The sequence below is a fragment of the Dryas octopetala genome, chromosome 5 (assembly GCF_963921425.1).
Source record: "Dryas octopetala chromosome 5, drDryOcto1.1, whole genome shotgun sequence".
Taxonomy (NCBI): domain Eukaryota; kingdom Viridiplantae; phylum Streptophyta; class Magnoliopsida; order Rosales; family Rosaceae; genus Dryas; species Dryas octopetala.
The window spans coordinates 6,537,469-6,563,208 of NC_141370.1; the positions used below are offsets into that span (position 1 = coordinate 6,537,469).

At 38.0% G+C, this 25,740-nt stretch overlaps 3 protein-coding genes across 3 annotated transcripts; all 3 read left to right on the top strand.

The window, feature by feature from the left end:
- Positions 1-5,964: 5,964 nt before the first annotated feature.
- LOC147283823 (uncharacterized) lies at positions 5,965-9,382 on the top strand. Its single transcript, XM_086243801.1, has 3 exons — positions 5,965-8,408; positions 8,503-8,608; positions 8,714-9,382. Exons 1-3 carry the CDS (start codon positions 5,965-5,967, stop codon positions 9,380-9,382), a joined length of 3,219 nt encoding a protein of 1,072 aa, XP_086099927.1.
- Positions 9,383-9,816: 434 nt separating this feature from the next.
- On the top strand, positions 9,817-13,705 carry LOC147283824 (uncharacterized). The gene is made up of 12 exons (XM_086243807.1): positions 9,817-10,026; positions 10,154-10,366; positions 10,487-10,579; positions 10,675-10,788; positions 10,878-11,321; positions 11,456-11,707; positions 11,811-12,067; positions 12,155-12,325; positions 12,413-12,520; positions 12,620-12,689; positions 12,803-12,898; positions 13,604-13,705. The coding sequence occupies exons 1-12, from the start codon at positions 9,826-9,828 to the stop codon at positions 13,703-13,705; spliced, it is 2,121 nt and encodes a 706-aa protein (XP_086099933.1). The 5' UTR covers positions 9,817-9,825.
- A 9,421-nt stretch (positions 13,706-23,126) lies between these two features.
- On the top strand, positions 23,127-24,158 carry LOC147283825 (uncharacterized). The gene is made up of 2 exons (XM_086245597.1): positions 23,127-23,928; positions 24,028-24,158. The coding sequence occupies exons 1-2, from the start codon at positions 23,127-23,129 to the stop codon at positions 24,156-24,158; spliced, it is 933 nt and encodes a 310-aa protein (XP_086101723.1).
- The last annotated feature ends 1,582 nt before the right edge of the window (positions 24,159-25,740 follow it).

A 25,740-nucleotide genomic window follows, 5' to 3' on the forward strand; every position in this document is an offset into this window, starting at 1 on the left:
CCAAAGCTCAAACACCTTCAAACACCTCCAAACCGAAACCTACCCAACAATTGTCTGACGTGGGCCCGAGCTGAGCCTACCCGAGTTGGTTTGGGTCTTCGATTTTGCAGGCCAGTCAGTTTTGTTCCTAGGCCTACCACCTGTGGATCCCTCAACTCAACCCCATCACCTTCTTCTTTTCTTCTTATTCACGACAGTACCCCCACCGCCCTACCCCTATTCCTTGCAAATCTTCCGCAACTTTCTCTCCCTCCCCATCTCCCCTAATTGAACCTGTGTTGCTTAATAAACCAAAATTTGAACCACACCAAAACACAAACTCCACCACCATTTTCTTCAACATCATCTCTGGACAAATCCCACATCCTTTTAGCTCATTTACGTTGTATCATAGCTCTTTATATATATTTATGATTTTACTAATTTATTTTGTTTTTTTTTTTTTTAAGAAATGAAGAGGGTGAAATCCAGCAATGATCTCGATTCATATGGAAGGCTCCTAGAGAATGGCTCTAATAAACCAACTAGAAAAATTAAAAAAGAGATCTAGAGAAGAAGATTGAACCCGTGGAAGAAATGGAAGATAAGACACGTAAATTAGAAGGGACGTCTACTGCAAATTGTAAAAAAGATATAGGATATTTTGGATATTACAGAAAAATCATTAAGCCATCATTGATAGTGTAATTAAAAAATAAAAATAAAAATAAAAACAGATATCTAATATTTTATCAAATAGGATATATAAGTAAAATTTTGAATAATAAGTGATGTTAGCTCTAGAAAAGTAATACCAAACGGGCCTTAGTAATTTTTTTTTTTATATAGTAATCTTTTCTAAAGTTGGATAATCATTGCGATGGTGGCTGCCACATATATGCCCAAACCTTCTAGGCCCTAGTTTGAGGTGTGACACCCCTCCTCTTTCTTCCTCTCTCTTTTTCTCTCTCCTCCCACATCACTTTGTTGGATTTTGGACTTGTCTGTGAAATTGTTTGGATTTGGGTTGGTATCATCTTTACCAAAATAAAAAAAAACAGGTGGATATTTCGGTGGAAAGGACCATCTGAGATTTTTTTTTTTATTTGCTAACATCTAAGCTTTTGATCTTTTGTTGGTCAGTTCTTGTTATTTTCTGTTCTATTATATGTTGGTTAGCAACCAAAGGTAAAGTGAAAGAGAGAAAGAAAGAGAGGAGGGGAGAATGGTAATCGCGGAGTTAAAGAAGGTTTCACCAACGTCAGAGGAAGGGCCGTTGGAGAAATGGGAGGGGGAGAGGTGGAGTTTTGCAGATCCGATTGGGGGCTGATATGTTATTTTCCATTTATTTTTATTTTTATTTTTATTTTTATTTTTATTCTTAAATAACTTTTTTATCTCTCATAATAATAGTATTTGAATATATTAAGTCTAAATTTCTATATATATCAAAACAGAACAAAGGAACAAAGGCTTTAGTGTAGCTTAGGAATAGAGCTTAAAGGACTGAAAAGACTTCTTTGCCCCTCCATTTTTTTATTTCAGTTCGTTTGGCTCTGTAGTTTCGCAGGTTAGTAGGGCTATTTTAGTCATTTCACATCATTTTTTCTTCTTTTGTTCCTTTTTTTTGCTTTTTACACCCTTTCCATCGCTTTCCTTCTCTTTTGTTTCCCCTCTCAGTCTTTTTTTTTTATCTACGTGTCATTCTAAGAATACCGGGGTTGGGTCTGCCCTCTTTGGTCATTCACTCTTCTTTTGCTTTTTGGCTTGCCACTGTGAGTTAAATAAACCCATATTCAAAATCACTCTCTCATTCTCTCTCCTCACCCCCCCAACTTCTCTCTCTCTCTCTCTCTCTCTCTCTCTCTCTCTCTCTCTCTCTCTCTCTCTCTCTCTCTCTCTCTCTCTCTCTCTCTCTCTCTCTCTCTCTCTCTCTCTCTCCTTGGTGTGACACCGTCCAGCGAGGGATGGCAACGAGACCACCACCATACGACTCCCCTCCTTCTCATCTCTCTCTCTGTGGTCGCCGATCGTCCATCCAGTCACCGACGGCAACTAATCGACTAAAAATCAGAAAAGAGAGCTCTCCGGCTTTGACTTATTTCCCAGCGCAATCGAGGTCGGCAACCACCTGAGTTCTCTTCCCCAAGTCACGGCGAGTCTAGCCATACCTTCCTTTAACTCTGACAACCACCCATGCCAGATAATTGAAGAGTTTCGTGACTTTTCTGGCCAACTTTTCGGCAATTCCAGCGGCGGATGGCGATGATTTTGGTCATGTGAACCACCAAAGTTTCATGATTTGCCTTTCTTCTTCCATGACGCAGCGTAGCACGCAAGTAAAAGAGAATAGGGAAAACCAGCATTAATCTTAAAAAATAATCTGGAGTCCACCAGAGAAATGAGAGAAATCTCAAGATTTTCTGCTTAAAATGATAATAATACTAATACAAACAGCCAAAAAGGTTGTTTAAATACTTTTACAATCCTAGACGTTCAAAATTTAAAACAAAAATAAAAATGAAAATAAAGTATAATTTAGTAAACTTATTTAAAAATACTAAATTGCTTATTTGAAGCCATAAATGAAGGAATTTAGCCAAAATAGGCCCTACTAACCATGAGCCCATTTCTGACACTGGGCCGGGCTGAAACTTGTTTCTTTTCTTGGCCTTCTGGCAGTCAAGTTGTTGCATGAACTGTTCTGCCATTTGTTCTACATTATTCCACATGATGTGGCCATTCATTACACGGTATCCTTTTCTCTTATTTAGGGATTTACTGTTTTTTCATTGTAAGTTAAGTTTTTTTTTTTTCCTCCTAAAATCCATTAACACAATGAACTAAAGTCTTTTATGATTTTTCCAATCCCTCTACTTAATTGTAAGAATATAACTGATATTTCGGAGATGCTCTTGGAGGCGGATGTTGGTGGTGTTGAGCATCTACATTTTGGGATGAAATGTTGCCACAAATCCACTAGATGGTTAGTGCCAGACTAAAATCTTATTTCTTTTTGGCTGTTTTTCTCATGAGCTTTCTTTCAATCAATTTTTGTTCCCCTGTTTCTTTGCAAATTAACTAAAAAGGGGGGGGGGGGGTGCTTTGCATAGGCATCAAAGGTCGATTCCATATATACTCAATGAGACTGCTATATCTTGATTAATGTTTAGCCTTATAGACTGCTATCATGTTCTTCAATTAGTCCATTTAGTAGGTTGAAACCATTGAGACTTTATAGTCATTAGCAGACAACCAGCTTAGATAGTAGATATATGGTGGGTGTTATACTGTTATGTATGATAAGCGATTGTATGATATACTTGATATTCATTATATTATTGAAGAAGTATTGGACCAGTTAGTAAGATACTTTAGTTTTGTTTCAACTACTTAAAAAGGATGTCTGCCTCCATTGCCCAGCAGTTTTAGAACAATGAAGTGTAAGTATACTTTATTTTGTCTTAATTATTGTTATACGAATATCACTTATCATGGAATGATTCATATTCCTTCTATACAGCTTATATTAGTGTTTCTAGATGATTGGAAGAATTTCATGAACTATGACTGATTGATGAAATAACTTCCCTCAACTTTGACTAAGATGTGATGCTAGATTGGTTTATTTAGAACTGGTCTTTTAGTTGTAACCTATTTTCATAATTAAAGATGCTACCTCCTTACTTTCAGGTTTCTCTTTCTCTTTTGTCACTTCTCTAACTCAATTCAGAGAGAAATTCAAAAGGTCATAATTTATTCAACAACTTACTCTTCATTATAATGATTTTCACATTACCTAACATTTTAATAAAATCTCTAACGTTTACTAATCCTTTCCTTTTCCCTCTACTTTGCATCTTTCTAAGTGATATTGCAATTGAGAAGAAGACTGACACAACTGCTACTTTAAAGCTCCTGAAGAAAATACTTCAGATTCTGATAATCTCTCACTGATGGCTTTGAAGAGTAAAGTCGCCACAAAGAAGGCCAGAATAAGGTTTGCTCCCCCCCAAAATATAGTACACATTCTTTTTATTATTTTTAATTATATATGTATGGATTGCAGAAAAACAATTCAAGTAGTTTAACCTAACAATAATAACAGCTCATTGAATCGTTTTTAAATGTGTGGCCTAAAATTCACATCTTGCTCTTATAATTGTTGGATTTGATTCCAAGCTTACAAGTAATCTCACACGCACACAATGAATGAAAGATTCAACTTAAGCACAACACACACAAGAGAAGAGAAAAATGCAGAGAGAGTTGAGAGAGAATTTTCTGATGTGAGTAGTGAAATCAATATTTGATCTCATCTACAACTTAATTGTGATATATATCAAGTTACATAAAGTACTTTAATACAAAATATCTAAGGTTAGGTAATGATCTCAGTAAGAGCTTGAGTGTCAAACCTTCCATACATAAAAGTCAAAGCATAAAGCAAAAAACATAAAAAGATATTTTCTGTCAAAGTTGGCTTGACGATCGATTTTCAGTGACTTGCCGATCGCACTACGCCAAAAACCTTGATAGACATCACTTGTTTAATATCAATTTTGGTAAAAACTGATATTAAATAATTTTAGATATCAGATGTTTTTTCCGACGATATCGTAATTTATTAAGATATCACCTAATAATTTTAAATAATTTTTGCGATATCTTAATTTTTGCATTTCGATTAAAAACGGATATATAAACCGTTAACTGATAACTTTGTTTTATGTAAAAAAAAGAGGCGCATAATTTTCCCCCCAACTTAAATTTTACCCAAGACTCAGACACACTCCCTCTCACACTTAGACACATTAATTGACTCACAGTACACATTCACTCACGCCCAGCCCGTACGTACTCCTCTCTCATTCTCATCCTCACTCAGTCGACGTTGCCTTGCCGCTGACCTGGCCGGCGTCGCGTGCATCTGTGGTGGTGTGCATTGCATCGGTGGTCGCGTGCGTCTGTGGTGGTGTGCGTCGGTGGTCGAGTGCATCTGTGGGCTCTCTTTCTCGTTCTCATTCTGGGTTCTCCTTCTCGATCTCTCGTCGGTAATTAATTTCTCTTTGTCCTCTTCTCACCACCTCATCCTCATGGGTTCATTAGCTGAAGTTAGGGTTTGATGTTCTTGAGGTTTTTCTTCAATTAGGGATTTTTTAGGTTCTTTGGTTTCTTGAAATTAGGGGTTTTCTATGAATCTAATGGAAAATCTCTCTTTTGTTGATGGAGAAAACATAGATATTATACACTAATTATGAGATAAAAGATGGGAGGGGGATTGGATTGCTCTCAACTTTTATAAGCTTTATGTAGAAACTGCAGATGACAAATTAAATGGGCTGATACATGGATTCCGAGATAGCAGAGATCAAGACATATATAATACTTTTAATTGAATTTCATTAGTTGTTAAAAGTTTGTTAATGAGTCTACTACTTCTGCAATCACCTTGTGTTTGCCATTAGATTTAATCACTTAGCTTTTAAGAAATTATGCTATTCAAATACTTGTTTCTGAAGAATGGTTGCCTGGGCTTTTTTTTTTGGTCTGGTCTAGTGTTTTCTCGAAATGTCCCTATTTTCATGCTTACATAAACGTGTGGTTCCTAATCCTTAGGCTTTAATGCAGAAATGGTCTTTCATATTTGTAACTATGCCTATGTTAGAGTTTGGACATTTTTCTAATTAACTATGTATCATTTGTTTTCATGGCAGTTTTAGAGAGAATATAATAGAGTACTTACAATCCCTACAAGAGTTGCTAACAAAGGTATTCTTCCCAACTATTTTCTTTGATCACATTCATGATAGGACTAAATTGTCTTTTAGTGCAACCTACTGTGAGTTAATAACATGTTTGACAAATAAATTGTGATATATATAGGTAGGTAGCTTTGAAAAGCTACAAAATTTGCATCTTAATTTACCTAATAGAATATTTAATTGGTTTATCTTTCTATGTGAAGTTGAGATATGAGATATCATGGATAAATCATGGATACATGCTGATAGAAGGTCTATGGAGTATGAGGTGGGAGTTGAGAATTTTTTGAGGTTTGCATTAGGGAATGCTGCCAATTGTGACTACTTGCATTGTCCTTGTGTGAAATGTGGGAACTTGCGTAAATGGTCTGTTAGAGTTGTAAGGGAGCATCTGTACTTTAACGGTATTGATCAATGGTATGAGAAGTGGATATGGCATGGTGAAGAATCTGTTTTTGGAAGAGAGGGATCTGAACATGGTGTCTTCGGGTCTGAAACAGTTGACATGTGTGAAGGTGCCTATGATAATTTCTCCGAGGATCCAGATGAGTTTAGGAAATTTGTTGATGAAGGAGAGAGACCCTTATACGCTGGTTGTGAAACTTATAGCAAGTTATCTGCGTTGGTCAAATTGTTAAACTTGAAGGCAAAGCATGGGGTGACAGACAATTTCTTTTCTGATATGTTGGTTGCTTTTGGAGACATGCTTCCAAAGGGAAATGTTCTACCATTGTCTATGTATGAGGCGAAGAAAACATTGTCTGCTCTAGGAATGGATTACCAAAAGATACATGTTTGCCCGAATGATTGTATCTTATATCGAAATGAGTATGAAGATGCAACAAGGTGCCCCAACTGTGACCTTCCTCGGTGGAAGGTAAATAAGGGATTAATTGAGAAGGAAGGGGTGCCAGCCAAAGTCTTGTGGTACTTTCCACCCATTCCAAGGTTTAAACGAATGTTTAAATCTTGTGAGTCATCAAAGAACTTAACTTGGCATGCCGATAACAGAGCGAGTGATGGAATGATGCGTCATCCAGCTGATTCTCCAGCTTGGAAGTTGGTGGACCATAAGTGGCCTGATTTTTCTTGTGACCCTAGAAATCTAAGGCTCGCCCTTTCGGCTGATGGGATAAATCCACATAGTTCCCTCAGCAGCCGATATAGTTGTTGGCCCGTCATCTTGGTGACTTATAATCTTCCTCCTTGGTTATGCATGAAGAGGAAGTTTATGATATTAACATTGTTGATTTCTGGTCCTAGGCAGCCCGGAAACAATATAGATGTGTATTTACAACCGTTAGTTGAAGATTTGAAAGCACTTTGGAAGGGAATAGACGGAGTTTATGATGGATTCCGAAAGAATACATTTACTTTGAAGGCTGTACTTTTATGGACAATCAATGATTTTCCGGCGTACGGTAACTTGTCTGGTTGCACAGTTAAAGGCTATAAAGCATGTCCCATATGTGGAGAAAACACCGATTCTGATCGGTTGAAACACGGTAAGAAAATCTGTTTCCAAGGACACAGAAAATTCTTACCCCGCCACCACCCATATCGGAAACAAATGGCTGCTTTTAATAACAAGCAGGAATTGGGTGAGGCTCCTACACCTCTAACTGGAGAGGAAGTCTTAGAAAAGGTGTCGGGAATCAATTGTAAGTTTGGCAAGAAACAAGCAAAGAGCAGCGTGTGTGGCGAAACTCATACTCCATGTTGGAAGAAAAGATCTATCTTCTTTGACCTTGAATATTGGAAGTCACTCTATATTCGGCATGCCCTAGATGTAATGCACATTGAAAAGAACGTGTGTGAGAGTATAATTGGAACTTTACTTAACATTCCAGGGAAGACAAAAGATGGGGTGGCTGCCCGTTTAGACCTTATGGAAATGGGGGTTCGACTTGATTTGGCACCAGAAATACGGAATAAGAGAACGTTTTTACCGGCAGCTCCATATACGCTGACTCGGGATGAAAAAAGAGCTATATGCAAGTGTTTGTTAGGAACAAAGGTCCCACAAGGTTACTCTTCAAATATACAAAACCTAGTGTCCATGGAAGAGCTGAAACTTTTTGGTCTTAAGTCTCACGATTGCCACATTTTGATGCAACAACTGCTACCGGTTGCCATACGTTCAGTGTTACCAAAGCATGTGAGATATGCAATCACTAGGTTTTGTTTCTTCTTCAATTCTCTATGCAATAAAGTGGTCGATGTTTCGAAGTTGGATAAAATCCAAGATGATCTCGTTATCACCTTGTGTTTGCTGGAGAAGGTTTTCCCACCTTCCTTCTTCGATATTATGGTGCATCTAACTGTTCACCTTATTCGAGAGGTGAAATTGTGCGGACCTGTTTATTTTAGATGGATGTATCCATTTGAAAGAGGCATGAAAGTGTTAAAGGGTTATGTACGGAACCGTTTGCGACCAGAGGGCAGCATTGCTGAGGGTTATATTGTTGAGGAAGCTGTGGAATTTTGTTCGGAGTACTTGTCGAATCTGAAACCTATTGGACTTCCATCTTCTTCGCGCATGGGTATCCCAAACATGAGCAGACCGCTGTCCGGTGCTAAGGTATATTCAGTACAGCGTGAAGAATGGGAGCAAGCTCATCGTTTGGTTTTGGAGAATGCCTCAGAAGTGGAACCTTATGCCGAGTATGTCAATTTCTAGACTTAGCTTATTGTAATTTGATTTATTGTAAATTAAGTATCATTTACATAGTTATGAGTTATTGTAATCTATTTGTAGATTACATAAGTCCTATTTGAATGATATTCATTCAAGTAAGAAAAAGAGTGAGAAGTGGCTGCTAGAAGAGCACAACCGGACATTTATCTACTGGTTACGTGCCAAGGTAAATGTGTAACATTTTGAAAGCACAGTAATTCACTAGCTAGTACACTCATTTGGTGCATGTCCAACAATTTTAATAAGTCTTCTTTAAAATTTATTTGATTAGGTGGCATATGATATCAATCATGAAGAAAAGGACATAACAGACTCATTGAGGCGGCTAGCTGAAGGTCCACCTATGAGTGTGCTAAAATATGAGGGTTATGAGATAGGAGGGTGCCATTATCACACCAAGGCACGTGACGATGTTCGTGCTGTTCAAAATAGTGGGGTGAGCTTGACAGCCACGACCATGCAGGTGGCGAGCGCGAAGGATAAAAATCCTGTATACACGAACATGTGTTTCTATGGGGTTATCAAAGAAATCTGGGAGCTTGATTACAATGTATTTCGGGTGCCTTTGTTTAAGTGTGAATGGGTAGAGAATAATAAGGGAATACAAAATGATGAGCTAGGGTTCACTTTGGTTAACCTAAATAGGATAGGTCATAAGAGAGATGTTTTCGCTTTGGCTTCCCAAGTGAAGCAAGTGTTTTATGTAGAAGACCCTCTAAACTCTAATTGGTCAGTGGTTCTTGCAGCCCCTAATCTTGACTTTAATGATAGTGCTTATGAGGCTGAGTTAGAGGACACAGTGTTTGACCACCAATCATTTAGCAATGGACTACCATCTGTTGATGATTTTGATGATCTCTTGGGTGAGGAAGTTGGCACATACAAGAGAGATAATTGTGAGGGTATTTGGATTGATTACTCCAAGAAAGCAAAGGATTAATTCATGTAACTATAAATGTATTTATGTAACTTGTGTTAAGTGTTAATGGTATGATATTCAGACTTTATTGTCCCCAAAATGTTATGTAATTTGATTATGTTAAAAGGTTCTAAATGCCAACAAAATTATCCATATATTTCTTAATCTATCTTTGTATATTTTTTGTCCTAACACTTGTTAGTTTCAACAGTTAGACAGCGAACATGGCTACACCAAGAAGAAAGAAAAGAGCTGCTGTCAAATCCAATGCCAAGTCAACAGCCAAGTCGAAGAAAGCTGCCACACCAAAGAAAGCTGTCACAGAGAAGAAAGCTGTCAAGTCACAATCCTACAAGGTATCAGCAGGGAAGAGTAATGAAGCAGATACAAGCAAGGATTGCTTGACCTCAGGGGAGACCATTACTGCTGCGGAGGGTAGCATGTCCTCTCGTGGTTCAACAAAGATGCATGACATGCTCGTGAGAAAAGCTTTAGGAAAAAAGCTGAAGGTGGAGTACAGTCCGCATGGGGTTCCAGTAGGAGCAACGCGTCCAGTACTAGCTTCCTACATAGGGGTTGTGACCCGAACCACAGTGCCCATCACTGATGAAATGTGGCCGAAAGTGGATAAAAATCTAAAGCAAAAAATATGGGAAGAGGTGCAGGTAATGTAGATCTTAACCTTACTTAATTATTAAATAGGCTTCAATTCTGTATATTTAACCATATTTATAGATACATATATATGTTTTATGTGACCTTGATGTCTCACCAATGTGGTGTTGGTTGTAGGGTGCATTTGATCTTGACCCTACAAGCAGAAAAATGGTGTTGGCTTCTGCTGGCAGCAAGTGGAGATCGTTCAAGACTGCATTAACAAAAAAATTCATTTTGCCGTACAAGGACGATCCGAAAGCACTAGAAACCCCACCCAAGGTGTATGAGTTCATTCAAAAAGATCAATGGACAACTTTTGTGGCTACCAGGCTTACAGATGACTTTCTGGTATTTATGTTAAACACCTCTGGTGGTTAGATATTGCATTAATGATGGATATGTATAATTGTGTGATTTACCTATGACTTTGTCCTTAAAGGTTTGCCCAACTTCTTGTTCTAACTGCAGGCCAAACATGAAGCTCACAAACAAATAACAGGCAAGCGAAAATATCATCATAAACTATCGCGCAAGGGCTACATTGGGTTGCAGGAAGACTTGGTACAAGCTCCTCCATAAATAAACTGTCTTCTCTTTGCTTTTGATTAATTGCTCACTAATAATTGGTCTAACTTGCTGGTTGTATATATGGATAGAGGAAGCAAAATGTTGAGGAAGATGAGATGGACCATTCCCTCCTATGGAAGAAAGCTCGTGAAGACAAGAATGGGAAGGTGGATGATGAAGTGGCAGTGGTTGCCAAAGTCATTGTAAGCAGCATATATATGACCAAGTGTAAATTAACATTGCCTAAGTGATTGCTATTATTGTAATTAAACTGGTAAATTAATTTTTGCAGGATGAGTTGTTGGAAAAAAAGAATAAAGGGGAGCTGAAGATAGAGGGTTCTAAGGATATTCTAACAATGGCTTTGGAGACTCCCGAGCATTCTGGTCGAGTAAGAGCTGTTGGGGGGAATGTCAACCCTTCAACTTACTTCAACATTCCGAGAAAAGCGAGGGATACAATTTCGAAGAATGAGTTGTTGGCCATTCTGAAAAAAGAAAATCAAGATCTATTGGAGAGGATTCAAAAGTTAGAGGAAAAGGGTGCTAGGAAGGAACCGGTGACACCCAATATTGTTCAAGGTCAAGGTATGGTGTCCGATAAAGCAAGCTGCTTTTATGAGGACAAAGCTAAGTATGTGGATCTGCAACCAGATACTGAGGATAAACAAAATCTGAAAGTGCAAGTGGAAGTGGGGCTGGATATGGAAGATACAAATAATGCAGACACATTGAAGGTAATGAACCAGTAATTGCTAATATTTTCATATGACATACATCTATCTAGCAGACTTCAATTTCATGGTTATACGACATTTAGCTCACAGTATTGGACTTTTATGGTTATGAGACATTTGTCATCTATTTTTAGGGGAAATCATGCATGCTGGCAGTGGGATCCATCAACAACATTGTCGCATATGGTACTGTCGTTGAGATGAAATCTGAGACCATACATGGTGTTCCTTTGGCAAAGGACTGCTTGCGGGTTTCAATTGACATGGCCACTAATGTGGCTGCTTTGCTTCCAATTCCTGTGGGTGACGAGTTGGTAAATGTTGGTCAAGCAGTTGGAAGCCATGTGGCTTGGCCGAGGGAACTTATTATCGTTCAGCAGGTGAAGGTAATTAAACTCTCCCTACTGTAATTTTTTTAAGTGCCAAGTATACACTTCATGAATATTGATCTAAAGACTCAAAACTGAGTGTTTGTATTTGACACCATAGAAACAAACAAGGCAGGTTCCTATGATGGTGAAGGAGTTATTCAAGAAAGATGACCTTGGGAAGAAAGTTCCTAGCGAATGCAAGCTGCTGTATCGTTTCGCGAGGGAGGCGATGGCTACATCTGGAAAGGCTCTCACAACTGACATAGATGAACAAGTGTTTGGAGCTGTCCGACGACTTTATATCCTGAAAGAGGATATTACTTCCGTTATGGAGATGTCAGAATTATCAGCCTCGTGCATAGTTGTGTACATGAGGTAATTTAGGGAATCGTTCAAAATGTTTAAATATTTTGTTGCCCTTTTAAAACACTGTGATTTAAAATAATTCACTTATATGAATAGGCACCTATTTGATAAGCTTGTGGATACAAACATGGTTGAAATGGTTGCTTTTGTGGATCCGGCACGCATATCTAAAGGAGTAGGAAATGCAGAGCGTAGATCAACCTACTTAGCAGAACGCTTTCAGCAAGGAAAATGTGATCGTGTCTTCTTAGTGCCGTACAATGCTGGGTAAGGGTTTTAATTTGGTTAAACTGACTTTGAGTCTATGTTCTGCTGCCTTAATCTATGCATGCTTATTATCATTTTTTCTCTTAGCTCGCACTGGATTTTGACAATTATCAATGAAGACAAAGACACGATATTTGTGTTGGACCCTCTTCCAAAACTGAACCAGGACGCAGACTGGAAGGAAGTTGTCAACACGTGAGTTGCTTTTTTGCCATTTTAAATCATTAAAATGCATTGCAAATTTGGTTACATATATTGTAATTTAAACATACTGATATTTTGTTGATATATTAGTGCCATTCGACAATTTAATGTACTTACGGGTAGGAACAGTCGGAAAACAATACAGTGGAAGCATCTTTATGTAAGTATATATTATTTAATCTAGTGGTTTGTTTTTACAAATATTTCTATCATTGGAAGCATCATGCATAATAACCATCTGCATGTCATTAATTGGATTCTGATTTTGTGTAGTGTCCTAAACAACCTGGTGGAGTTGAATGTGGTTACTATGTGATGATGTATATGAAGGAGATCATCGAGGACACGAACCTGGGATTTGAGACCAAGGTAGGAATCCAATTGACTCTTTGTTTATTGGATCACTTGTGAGTTTTTGTGTGTAGTGCTTTGTCAATCTTTCATTTTGCATAAAAAATGCAAGCTAATGATTGGTACCTAGCTAGGACTGGTCAATGTATATAGTTAATGGATTGTTGGCTTTTGGATGTTTGATTGGCTAAACCCTTTATTTGATATTATTGGATATGTTTGGAAGTCTGCCTTCATCATTATTTAATTTATGCAAAATGCAGGATAAATGATTGCTGGTCCATTGAATGGAAGATGTATATACATATATAATAGATTGCACAGATAGAAACTATGGTATTTATGGATTTGGGACTACTACTTTGCATTTTTCATTTGAAGTTCAATTGGATCTACATACCTATTGGATGTCTGATAGTCTTGCCAGCTTTATTTCAAATATTGCATGTCTAGGTGACTTTGATAGCATGTAGGCTTATAACTTTATGCGCCTCTGCCTTCACTATTTTAATAGCTATATTGCATATATGTCTTGGTGATACTGTATGCAGCCTTATAACATGGCCAAGCTTAGTTTGAACACTTTAATTACTAGTTGTCTTTCAACTTGATTGGGCTTAATTATAGCATGGCCCAGCCTTATGCCTCATATTTATATATGTTAGGTTTATTTACTGTTTGTAATTGACTTGGTGCCTTCTGCATGTTTTTAAATGTTTGCAGTGGACTAATCCGACTAAAAAGCGAACCAGTTACACACAGGAGCAACTTGATCAGATCCGGATTGAATGGGGCAACTTTGTTTCTGCCAATTATATTCAGTAGATGACAGATGGAGTTGGTATGTGGGGTTTGGACATTTTGTGGATAAGTTTTTGAAGCTAGCTAGTAGTGCTGCCATATTTGCCAATTTTTTGTCAAGGAAGCTTAGAACATGTGTTAGACATTGGCATTTTTGTGTGAATATTGAAGCTGAATTATATATAACCAGGTGTTGGCATTTTTTGTGTGAAGAAAGGTAACAAGCTAGTGCTGCCAATTAATATTTTGTAAATGAAGGCAGCCTTTAGAAGTGGTGAATCATGCACCTATTTTTGTGCAAGTGCATGGGCTGATTATTGGTTTTTGTAAAGGGATGCTATGCATGGGCTGATTATTGGTTTTTGTAAAGGGATGCTAGCTTAATTTAGATACTAGCTAGGATGGGATGATGTAATTCATTATGGATATATGCTCCATATTTTGGTGCAATGTGTAATCCTTTTTCGGAAAGTCTTGGAATACTTGTATTGGATATATGTTGGAATTAATGGTAATGGAATGGATTGAGATTGCACCAATTTCAGGCTTATATATATATGTAAATTTATATCTTTTATATCAGGATTGTAGTACAAATTCGATAATAACAGCGACATTATAGCACAAATTTCATATCAGTTTATGTTAAAAAAAACCAATATCTAAGTAACATTACAATAACAGTAAATATAAAAAACCTGATGTCCAAAATGGTCTTTTATATCAGTTATATATCAAATACAGATGTTTTCGATACATTCAAAAATCTATGTACATCAGTTATAGGAGTATAAAACGACATCTAAGGTAACATTTCATATCAGTTTATGTTAAAACACAGAAATATAAAATAGCATAAATATCAGTTTACCAAAAACAACCAATATCTAAGTAACATTACAATATCAATAATTTTTAACAAACCCGATGTCCAACATAGTCTTTTATATCCGTTACATATAAAATACAGATGTTTTAGGTACTTTCAAACAACCATTTACATCACAAAAACCGATATATAACATAATATAGAGATCTGTTCTTGTAGACTTAAACGATATCTAAACTAGTTAACAATATCAAAAATCACATAAAATATGATATGGAAATCATAAAAAAATACATTTAATGGGTTTTTCATATCGATAAATATATGAGAACGGATGTCTAAATCAGATTTTAGATCATTTACATAGTAATTAACGATGTCTTTAGTGTCTTTAATATCAGTTTCAGAATCTTAACGCTCCAGAAAATTGGAAAACGGATATCTAAAGGGACCATTGGACATCAGAATTTAAACAAAAAAGATGTCTAAACTCATTTTAGATATCAGTGTAATACCGATATCTTAAGTACGTACATTAGACATCGCCTGCCTAGACATCGCCCGAAAACATGAAAAGACATCAGTTATTCACTGATATATAAGGGGGGTATTTGGTGTAGTGTCGATAGTCCTCCTACGTACGAATTTCTGATGAAGTTGGCTTGAGCAACAATTTCAAGAAGTTTTGCCTTTGAGCAGAAGTAGGTAGAATTTTCTGAAAATGTTGGCTTGAGCCACATTTTTCATAACTTTTGTCTTATGCATAAATTAACTTAGACATTAACTTCAACACTCTCCCTTAATGTCTAACTGTTGAACACCTAAGAGCTCTCTTAGATAGTTGAACCTTTGCTTTGGCAAGGCCTTTGTGAAGATATCAGCTACCTGGACTTCAGTCCTGCAGTAGATTACTTCAATTACATTGTCAACTACATCATCCCTTATGAAATGATGCTTGAGTGCTATGTGCTTGGATCGACTGTGATAAACTGGATTCTTGGTCGTTGCTATTGCAGACTTGTTGTCACACAGGATAGAAGTTGCTGCCACTTGCTTCTCACCAAGGTCTTCTAGGATTCTTCTCAGCCATATTGCTTGAGAAGTTGCAAAGGAAGCTGCCACATATTCTGCTTCTGCAGTAGATTGAGCAATAGTTTGTTGCTTCTTTGAAGCCCATGCAAACACACTTGTTCCCATAGTGAAAGCATAGCCACAAGTTCTTTTCATGTCTTCAGCCCTTCCCAATCACTATCACAGAATCCAAATAGCTTGGGCACTATATTTCTGTCATACATAATACCAAAACCAATTGAACCCTACAAGTATCTAAGAATTCTTTTTGCAACACCATAGTGAATAAGAGTTGGCTTGTGCATGAACCTAGACAATAAGCTAGTAGCATACATGATATCTGGTCTAGTTGCAGTCAAATACAACAAGCTTCCAACCAGGCTTCTATAGACAGATGCATCAGCTTCTCCACTTCCATCTTCCTTCATAAATTTTTCATTCACAACTAGAGGTGTAGCTACTCGTTTGCAGCCAGCCATTCCAAACTTTTCTAGCAGTGTTTTTGCATATTTTGTTTGAGAAATAAAGATACCATCATCATTTTGACATATACCAATTTCTAAAAAGTAGTGTAGAAGTCCTAAATCATTCATCTTATATTTTTTCTTCATATCTCTCTTGAATTCAGCAACCATACTCTCATCATTTCCAGTAATCACTAAATCATCAACATAAAGTGAGACAATGAGAATATTGGATTTACCTTCTAATTTTGTGTAGCGAGTAGTTTCACTTAGGCTTCTTTTAAATCCACTTCTGATAAAATAGGAATCAATCTCCCCATACCATGCTCAAGGTGCTTGTTTCAAGCCATAAAGAGCTTTCTTCAACTTATACACCTTCAATTCTTGTCCTTCAATGATAAAACCTTGAGGTTGATCAACAAAGGCTTCCTCCTTCAAGACTCCATTGAGGAATGCAGATTTGACATCCAGTTGGTGCAGAAACCAACCTTTTTGAGTAGCTAAGGAGATTAAACTCCTTATAGTATCAAGTCTTGTCACTGGTGCAAAGGTTTCATTATAGTCTATTCTAGACTTTTGTGAATAGCCTTTTGCAACCAGTCTGGCCTTGTTCCTTTTAATAGAACCATCTTGGTTGAGCTTTGTTTTGTAGATCCACTTCACTCCAATAACAGTTTTGTTACTTGGTCTATCTACTAGCTCCCAAGTCTCGTTCTTCTCAATAACATTGATTTCCTCCTGCATTGCAATCTTCCATGATTCATCTTTGATAACATCTTCAAAGCTTTCTGGTTCTAAAACATAGAAATTGCAACTTGCATACACATCATTAAAATCCTCATTCGATTTGGGGGAGAACTAGGAGTTGAATGTGTAGAGGAACCTGCGTGAGGACTTGTTGGTGGTGTAGCTTCTTCTTCAAACTCACCCTCATTTTCTGCATTTTCTTCATCTTCTGTAACATCAATTGATTGCTCTTGGATTGCCTTTTGCTTCCAATCCCAAGCAACGTTTTCATTGAATATCACATCTCTGCAGATAATAACTTTTTCCTTCTCAAGATGAAATAGCATATAGCCTTTTGACATAGAGCTATATCCCACAAATATGCATTTCTCACTCAATTCATCAATCTTCTGTCTGAGTTCTTTTGGCACATGAGCATAGCATATGGAACCAAACACTCTTAGATGATTGACAAAGGGTTTTCTTGCACTCCATATCTCAAAAGGTGTCTTGCCCTCCACTACTCTTGTAGGACATCTATTCATCAAGTACACAGCGGTGTTTACTGCTTCACCCCAAAAACTTTGAGGAATCCCCTTGTCATGCATCATTGACTTTGCCATTTCAACAATGGTTCTGTTTTTCCTCTCAGAAACACCATTCTGCTATGGGGTGTAGGCTATAGTTAACTGTCTCTCTACTCTAATGTCTTGACATAACTTGCCAAATTCATTTGAGTTGTATTCACCTCCTCTGTCACTTCTTAGCACCTTGATTAAAAGACCACTTTGTCTCTCAACCATCATCTAATACTTCTTGAAAACAGAGAAAGCTTCTGATTTTTGCTTTAGAAAGTACAACCATGTCATTCTTGTGAAGTCATCTATAAATGTGATGAAATATCTGTTGCCAACTTGAGTTGCAGTCTTCATTGGTCCACAGATATCAGTATGGATCAATTCCAAAGCTGATTTTGCTCTCAAAGCTGTACCTTTGGAAAATGAGTCTCTATGTTGTTTGCCTAGAGAACACCCTTCACTCACATCATCTACATCCTGAATGGTTGGTAAGCCAATCACCATTTCATGTTGTTGCAAATTCTTCAAACTTTGGAAGTTCAAATGACCAAGTCTTTTGTACCATAGCCAAGAGTCATTGACTACATCTACTTTCAAAGCAATATTTTCTGAATAGTTGAAAGTAAGAAGGAAGCTTCTGTTCTTTCTCATCTCTATCTTGGTTATAAGCTCATTTGAATCTCTTCTTGCATAAATCTTGCAGCAATTGTTATCAAAGTGAACTCCATAACCATTTTGCAGTAGTTGACCAACACTTAGCAGATTTTGGTCCAATTCTGGAACCAACAACACATCTTGAATCCTCTTCCTTCCTTTTCTTGTCTCAATGGATATGCTTCCCTTGCCTTTAGTATCAACAAGATTACCATTTCCCATTTTCACTCTTGAACTCACAAAGATGCTTCTATCTCCAGTCATGTGATTGCTGTAGTCATTATCAACGAACCAAACATGTTCATTTTTATCTTCAGTTGCAGCTAGACAAGCATAAAACATGTTTCCATCTCCACCTTGATCTTCTGTGAAGTTGGCTTATTGCTTGTTGCTTGTTCTTGAGCCTACAATCTTTTTGAACATGGCCAAACTTTTACAATTGTAGCATTTAGCCTTCCGTTTGAACCAACAATCTTTTTCTTCATGACTTTTTCTATTACATATCTTGCACTTTGTACCTTCTGAATTTTGAGTAAAGTTCTTCTTTTCCACATTAGTCTCAGAGTTGTTCTTCCACTTGCCTTTTTTATTTTTCCTTTCCAATTGTTATTCCCTTTTGAAGTTTCTGGTTTACTTTGGTATGAACTAGACTGGTTTCTCATCACTCTCTTTTGAACCTAAACTAAAGGATTGGAAAGTACTCTCTACAGTATTTTCAACATGCCTAGATAGTCTTTGATCAAAGGCTTTTATGGATCTCATCACTTCTTGAACACTAAGTGTACTAAGGTCTTTAGTTTCTTTAACCTATGTCGATTTTGGCGGACCGTGCTCCACCCCGGTGAATTCATGCGGTTAATGGACACTATTGGATCATACTTTTGAGGTAAATTAATTAGAATTTTCTGCACTACTCTTTTTTCACTTATTTCCTCACCATATATAACTCTTCATTTGATTTACAGTCTCAGTAAGTTTAGACATGTAATCACTCAACAACTCATTTTCACTCATTCTAGCATATTCAAAATCTTTTCTCCAGGATTGACATTTAACAGCTCTAACCTGGATTGCTCCTATATATTCTTTATGCAGAACCTCCCAAGCTCCTTTGACTGTTGTCTCTATCATGATTTTTAAAAAAATCTCTCTAGTGACTCCTTGTTGAATCAAACTGAGTGCCTTAGCATTTTTCTTCTCATGCTCCTTCAACTGCTTCAACTCAGCTACTGTCAAAGCTTCTATATTTTCTGGTACTACATATCCTTCTTCAACCTATCTCCATAGGTCAAGTGATATGAATATGGTTTTCATCATCACACTCCAGTAATCAAAGTTCTCACCTCCAAATATTTGAGATCGAACATCACTACTGCTATTTAAGCTTGCCATCAGTGAGTTTGTTTGTTAGATAGGAAAAATGCCCCAGTAGAGGAAGATCAACACAGCTCTGATACCAACTGTTAGATTTGATTCCAAGCTTACAAGTAATCTCACACACACACAATGAATTAAAGATTCAAGTTAAGCACAACACGCACAAGAGAAGAGAAAATTGCAGAGAGAGTTGAGAGAGAATTTTCTGATGTGAGTAGTGAAATCTATATTTGATCTCATCTACAACTTGTGATATATTTCAAGTTACATAAAGTACTTTAATACAAAATATCTAAGGTTAGGTAATGATCTCAGTAAGAGCTTGAGTGTCAAACTTTCCAAACATAAAAGTCAAAGCATAAAGCAAAAAACATAAAAATATATTTTCTGTCAAAGTTGGCTTGACGATCGATTGTCAGTGACTTGACGATCGATTGTCCTCTTACGTACGTCCAAATTTCTGATGAAGTTATCTTGAGCCACAATTTCCAGAAGTTTAGCCTTTGAGCATAAGTAGGTAGAATTTTCTGAAAATGTTGGCTTGAGCCACATTTTTCAGAACTTTTGTCTTATGCATAAATCAACTTAGACATTAACTTCAACAATAATCGCCTTTCAATATTTGCGGCCCGTGCTATTCATTTGTTAATTGGCTCAATTTTCTGTATTGTTCGGGCTGGTATTTAGTTGGTCTGGGGGAGTATTAATTGAGCTTAATTAGTTGTTCAATTTACTTATTTAGTTGGGCTGAACTTGATATAGATTGATAAGGAAGAAATTATTCTAGCCTACTATGTGTTTAGGATTTTTCTTGAACTGCTTTTATTGTGGCCGAGTATGCGATGCTTATTTCGCTTACGTCTTAATCTGAAATAATTTTTGAGTTATTTTTCCATGACGAAGTGATATATACTATACTTTCATCATTATTTACAATCTTAATTTCATAAAATAATATCGTAAACTATATTTTCATCTATATATATATGCCACCAATTTTATATACTCAATCACAATTATCTTTTCACTTTTCTCACCTGCAACAACACACGTACAATTAAGCACTATAAATTGTATCTCCTATAAATTGCAACACAAAGACATGCTTTATACTTCTCAGAAAATTACATATATGACTATAAAATTTATAAACCAAACTATGAAAACTAATTTCCAACTTCCTCTATTTAATTATACTTCTCGTTCTCTAGCTCTCTCAGCTTACTTTCCATGGTTTATTGTGAGATCTTGCATTTATGTCATTTTTAAGGATAAGCTAACTTCTCCTGTTGTGCAAAACTTCTTTTGATTGGTACAAAAGTTTTACTTCTGATTAAATGTGTTAATTGGTGCACACTATGTTTCCTGTGCAATTAATCTAAAAACCCATATATAGTTCTAGCATTTAGGCTTGCTGTAGATTTTTATGCCTCAGTTGAAATGTTTTTTTTTCTTTTTTTTGCTGAGGTTTTCTTTCCTTGCATTGTTTTGAGATTTTGAGTTTAAGTTCATTTTTATGCATGGGTAACTTCTGCTGTGATGTAAAGCTGCTTTCAATTGGTTAGAGGTGTTCCTTCTGATTAAATGGCTTAAATTGCTATAATCGTTTTTGCCAGCCTGTTCTTGCACCTTATCAATCTCATTCGAATGAAGCTTTTACATTCATATGTTTTTTTTATTACACGTTAAAGAACATGTCTGCACTTTTAAATTACATGGACTCAAATTTTACCATTTATCTACACTAACAAATCACATTTTCCAAATTTAATTCCAGCAAAGAAGAGCTAGGAGAATCCCACTGCACAAGACAACAAAGGATATAAGGAGCCCACAAACACTGAAGATGAATCCCCCAAAACCCATTAAGCCACCTGTGAACACCCATCCAAGAGCTTTTGAACAATGACCAATTGAATATTGCTGACCTTTTGTTTACTATGACATACAATTGTCTCACCAAGTATTGTAATATCTTTTTGAATGCTGTTACTTTTATTAAGATATCATCAATATCTTAACATAACAACCAGCATATAGAACATACAATGAATCCGCATTTTGTAACTTAAGCTTAGTTAAGAAACATTGATATCAGTGTTTACAGACATATTTAGATCGACTTTCATATATATGTAAAAATTCTTATATTTTAGTTTTTGTTGTAAATATATTGTTATATGTGGCTATCCCTGTAATTAGTTGTAGGGGCATACTAGTAAATATACAAAACCTAGTAAACCCTACTTCTATATAAGGATATTTATAACATGAATAAGATAGACTGATCATATTCTCTCTGCCTCCTCTCTTCCACAAACCCTAGATTTTCACATACTTTTACAACACGTTATCAGCACGAAAAGCTGTTTGGATTGTGGATCGCCAAACAAAAAAGGATCATCATTCAATCCGTTCTTCAATCAATCAAGCACGAGAAGCTCTTTGGATTGTGGATTGTGGATCGATAAACGAAAGAGGATCATCCTTCAATTTGTTCTTCAACCAAGTAGGTTTTATAAAACAATTTTATATTCATGTTTTAAAACCTTGATTGATTGAAAAAATCTCCATAAAGCATGAACCCTAAATCTATGTGATTGATTTATTTGGGATTACATATATTTTATACATGTATTTGGGTTGAATGATTAAATAATAAAAAGGAGGAAATTTCTTGGGGTGATCGGAAACCACCCCGCGCGGCCAGCAGCCCCCCTCACCCACGCGCGTTGCCTCGCGCTTCGCTGCCAGCAGCAGCAGCGCAGCAGCAGAGCCTCGCGCCGCTGCCAGCGCCTCCTCGCGCGCATAGCAGCAGCCTCACGCTGCCAGCCCTCTTGCACCAGTAGCCATGCAGCAGCCCAGCAGGCCTTGCTGCCTTGCAGAGGCGCAGCCCAGCAGGTCTTGCAGCAGCCCAGAGGCGGAGCCCAGCAGGCCTTGCTGCAGCTCAGCAGCGCAGCCCAGCAGCCTCGCAGGCCCAGCAGGCCTCCCACGCTGGCAGCCCAGTAGGCCCGCCACGCAGGTGCCACGTCACTCACATTCTGGCAGCCCAGTAGGCCCGCCACGCAGGTGCCACGTCACCGCCACGCTGGCAGCCCAGCAGGCCCACCTTGCAGCCGCTGCCACGTGGACGCCACGCGAGCTGCCACGCAAGCAGCCCAGGCCCGCCACGTCAGCTGCCACGTGTCCGCCACGCAGGCAGCCAAGCCGCTGCCACGTCAGCGCCACGTCGCTGCCACTCCCACGTTGACACATGGCGAGCCTCCTGAAACTTTGTAAAAAGGAGATGTTAATTCTTGTCATGCCTGGGGTTTGAACCCAGGACCTCTTGGGTACCAAGAGTGCACCTTAACCACTGTGCTGCTGATAGTTTATTGTTAGTATGCAAACCATTTAATATATATACCCTAAATGCTAGAAACTTTTATTCAAATAATTTTGTGATATTTTTCTGTTCTACTTGGGTATATGAATATTTTACTTGTTTAAATTTTTGCACTAGAATATATGTGTAGAAATTGCAGGTAATTAATGAACCAGTAGTTCATACATAAATATTGAACTTGTAGCTTCAATAATGCCATATAAGGAACTTGAAGTTTCCTTCATAAATTCACCATACATGATAAAACCAGTAGATTTTACATGTCTATACTATGTTATAGAACTTGAAGTTCTTATTTATTGTTTATGGATATTATTGCCCGAAGCACTAATCATGATTATTTGTTCCTTTCAACCAAAGAATGTCAAATCTCAACAAGCTTGATTTCGTCGCTTTGGAAGTTTCCGGAAGAAACTATCTAAAGTGGACTCAAGATGTTAAGCTTCATTTGACTACCAAGAAGATGAGATCGACAATCAATGCAGACAATGTTGTCGCAGAATCTCTTAAGACAAGTGCCATGATCTTCATTAGGAAGCATATGGAGGAAGCACTTCAAGTTGAGTACCTCGCTGAAGAGGATCCACGAGCTCTTTGGGTTGCTCTGGAAGAGCGGTTTAACCATCAAAAGACCATTTTCTTGCCTGAAGCAAGATATGATTGGCAGAACATTCGTTTCCAGGATTTCAAATCCGTGAATGAGTATAATTCGGAGATCTGCCGGATCCGGTCGCTCCTCAAATTTTGTGGGGAGGAGCTCACCGAAGCTGACCTATTGGAGAAGACTTTCTCCACCTTCCCTGCCTCCTGTTTGGTCCTGCAGCAACAATACAGGGAGAGGAATTTTACCAAGTTCTCGGCATTGATCACCACTCTGTTGCTCGCTGAAAAGAACAACAACTTATTAATGAGAAATGATCAAGCCCGACCTGTCGGTACTAAAGCAGCACCATTGCCTGAAGCAAACGCTGTTACTTATCGCGATTCAAACCGCAAAAGAGGATACCGAGGTCATGGAAAGGGCACAAAGTCTGACTGCCCGAGATATGGAAGGAAAGGTTCTCAGAGGAATGACCTGTATGACCGAGGCCAACGTGGCCATGGCCCATGTGGTAGGAACCACGGTCCCTCGGCCCCAAGAACTCGAAATGAGAGGAACACTGGTCCGGCCCGTCGCCACCAGAATCAGAATCAGAATCAGAATGATATCTGTTACCGATGTGGAGGAACTGATCACTGGTCCCGCACCTGCCGTGCATCAGCGCAAGCTGTAAATGAGTATCACGCCAGTCGCGGAACTCGAGAGACCAACCTCATTGAGGGATCATTTCCTACGGATACCACCCTAGAGGTCACTGATTTCCAGACTGAATCTGGACACTTCGAGGACTAGAAACTCGATGACATGGATATGATCGGCGCTTGTGCCGTATTTATTTTCTGAATAATGTTTTTCTTATTCAGATTATTTTGGTGATTTATGATTTGGATTATTTGTTTTGGAAATTTGGTTATGCTCGAATATTATTTAATTCAATTAAGTTATTTTCATACATGTGATCTATTGAATTAAATTTATGAATAAGCATGTTTAGTGGGGAAGTTTGTTGTCTGGCAGACAGTGCTACTACGCACACCATACTTCAAGATCGGAAGTATTTTTCAAACTTATTGCTTACTCATACCTCTGTGACAACCATATCAGGCCAATCCAACCTGATAGAGGGCCATGGCAAAGCCCATTTTTATGTTGTCCAATGGTACTAAATTACCATTAATGAGGCCTTATATTCTCCAAGTTCTAGAAGAACGTTGTTGAGTTATAAGGATATTCAAGCCAACGGTTATCACGTTGAAACCACTGAGGAAAATGGAGTGGAATATCTTTGCATAACCTCCAATTTGTATGGCCAGAAGCGTACATTGGAGAAATTGAAATGCCTATCGAGCGGTCTTTATATGACCACCATTAAATCGATTGAGGCCAATCACATAGTTAACCAGAAGTTAACCAATTCTAGCAGTTTCTTTCTATGGCATGACCGGTTGGGATACCCAGGTCAAAGTATGATGCGCCGTATCCTCAATTCATCACACGAGCATCCCCTTACTAATAAGGATCTTGTGTTTAGTGACACACTATGCCAAACTTGCTCGCTTAGAAAGTTGAATACTAGACCATTATATGCAAAGACTAGTAAAGACTCCATCCTTTTCCTGCAAAGGATACAAGGGAATATTTGTGGACCTATCCAACCACCATGCGGACCATTTAAATATTTTATGGTTTTGGTTGATACATCGACAAAGTGATCACATGTTACACTATTGTCCACAAGAAACGCTGCTTTTGCTAAACTTCTCGCCCAGAAGGCTCACCACACGGATTATCTTATAAAGTCCAGAAGATTTGATAATGCCGGAGAGTTTACATCGAAAACTTTCGATGATTATTGCATGTCCCTTGGGATTAATGTTGAACATCGAGTTCCCCATGTTCACACCCAGAATGGTCTCGCAGAAGCGTTCATTAAAGGATTACAAATGATCGCACGAACCTTGGTTATGCGCACCAAGTTTCCAATTTCTGCGTGGGGCTATGTAATCTTGCATGCAGCCATGTTGGTCCGGTTGAGGCCCACTGCTACCCAACCTTACTCCGCGTTACAGCTGGTGACTGGGTACGAACCTGACGTTTCGTACTTACGCGTATTTGGGTATGCAGTTTACGTGCCAGTTGCGCCGCTACAACGTACCAAAATGGGTCCTCAACAAACGATGGGCATATATGTCGATTATGAATCCCCATCCATTATACGCTTTTTAGAGCCCTTGACAGGCGATCTCTTTACCGCTAGATTTGCGGATTGTCACTTTGATGAGACAGTCTTCCCGCCGTTAGGGGGAGATAAGAACGTCACCGTTCCTGAAGAACGACGTGAATTGACGTGGAATGTCCCCACTATGTCTCATCT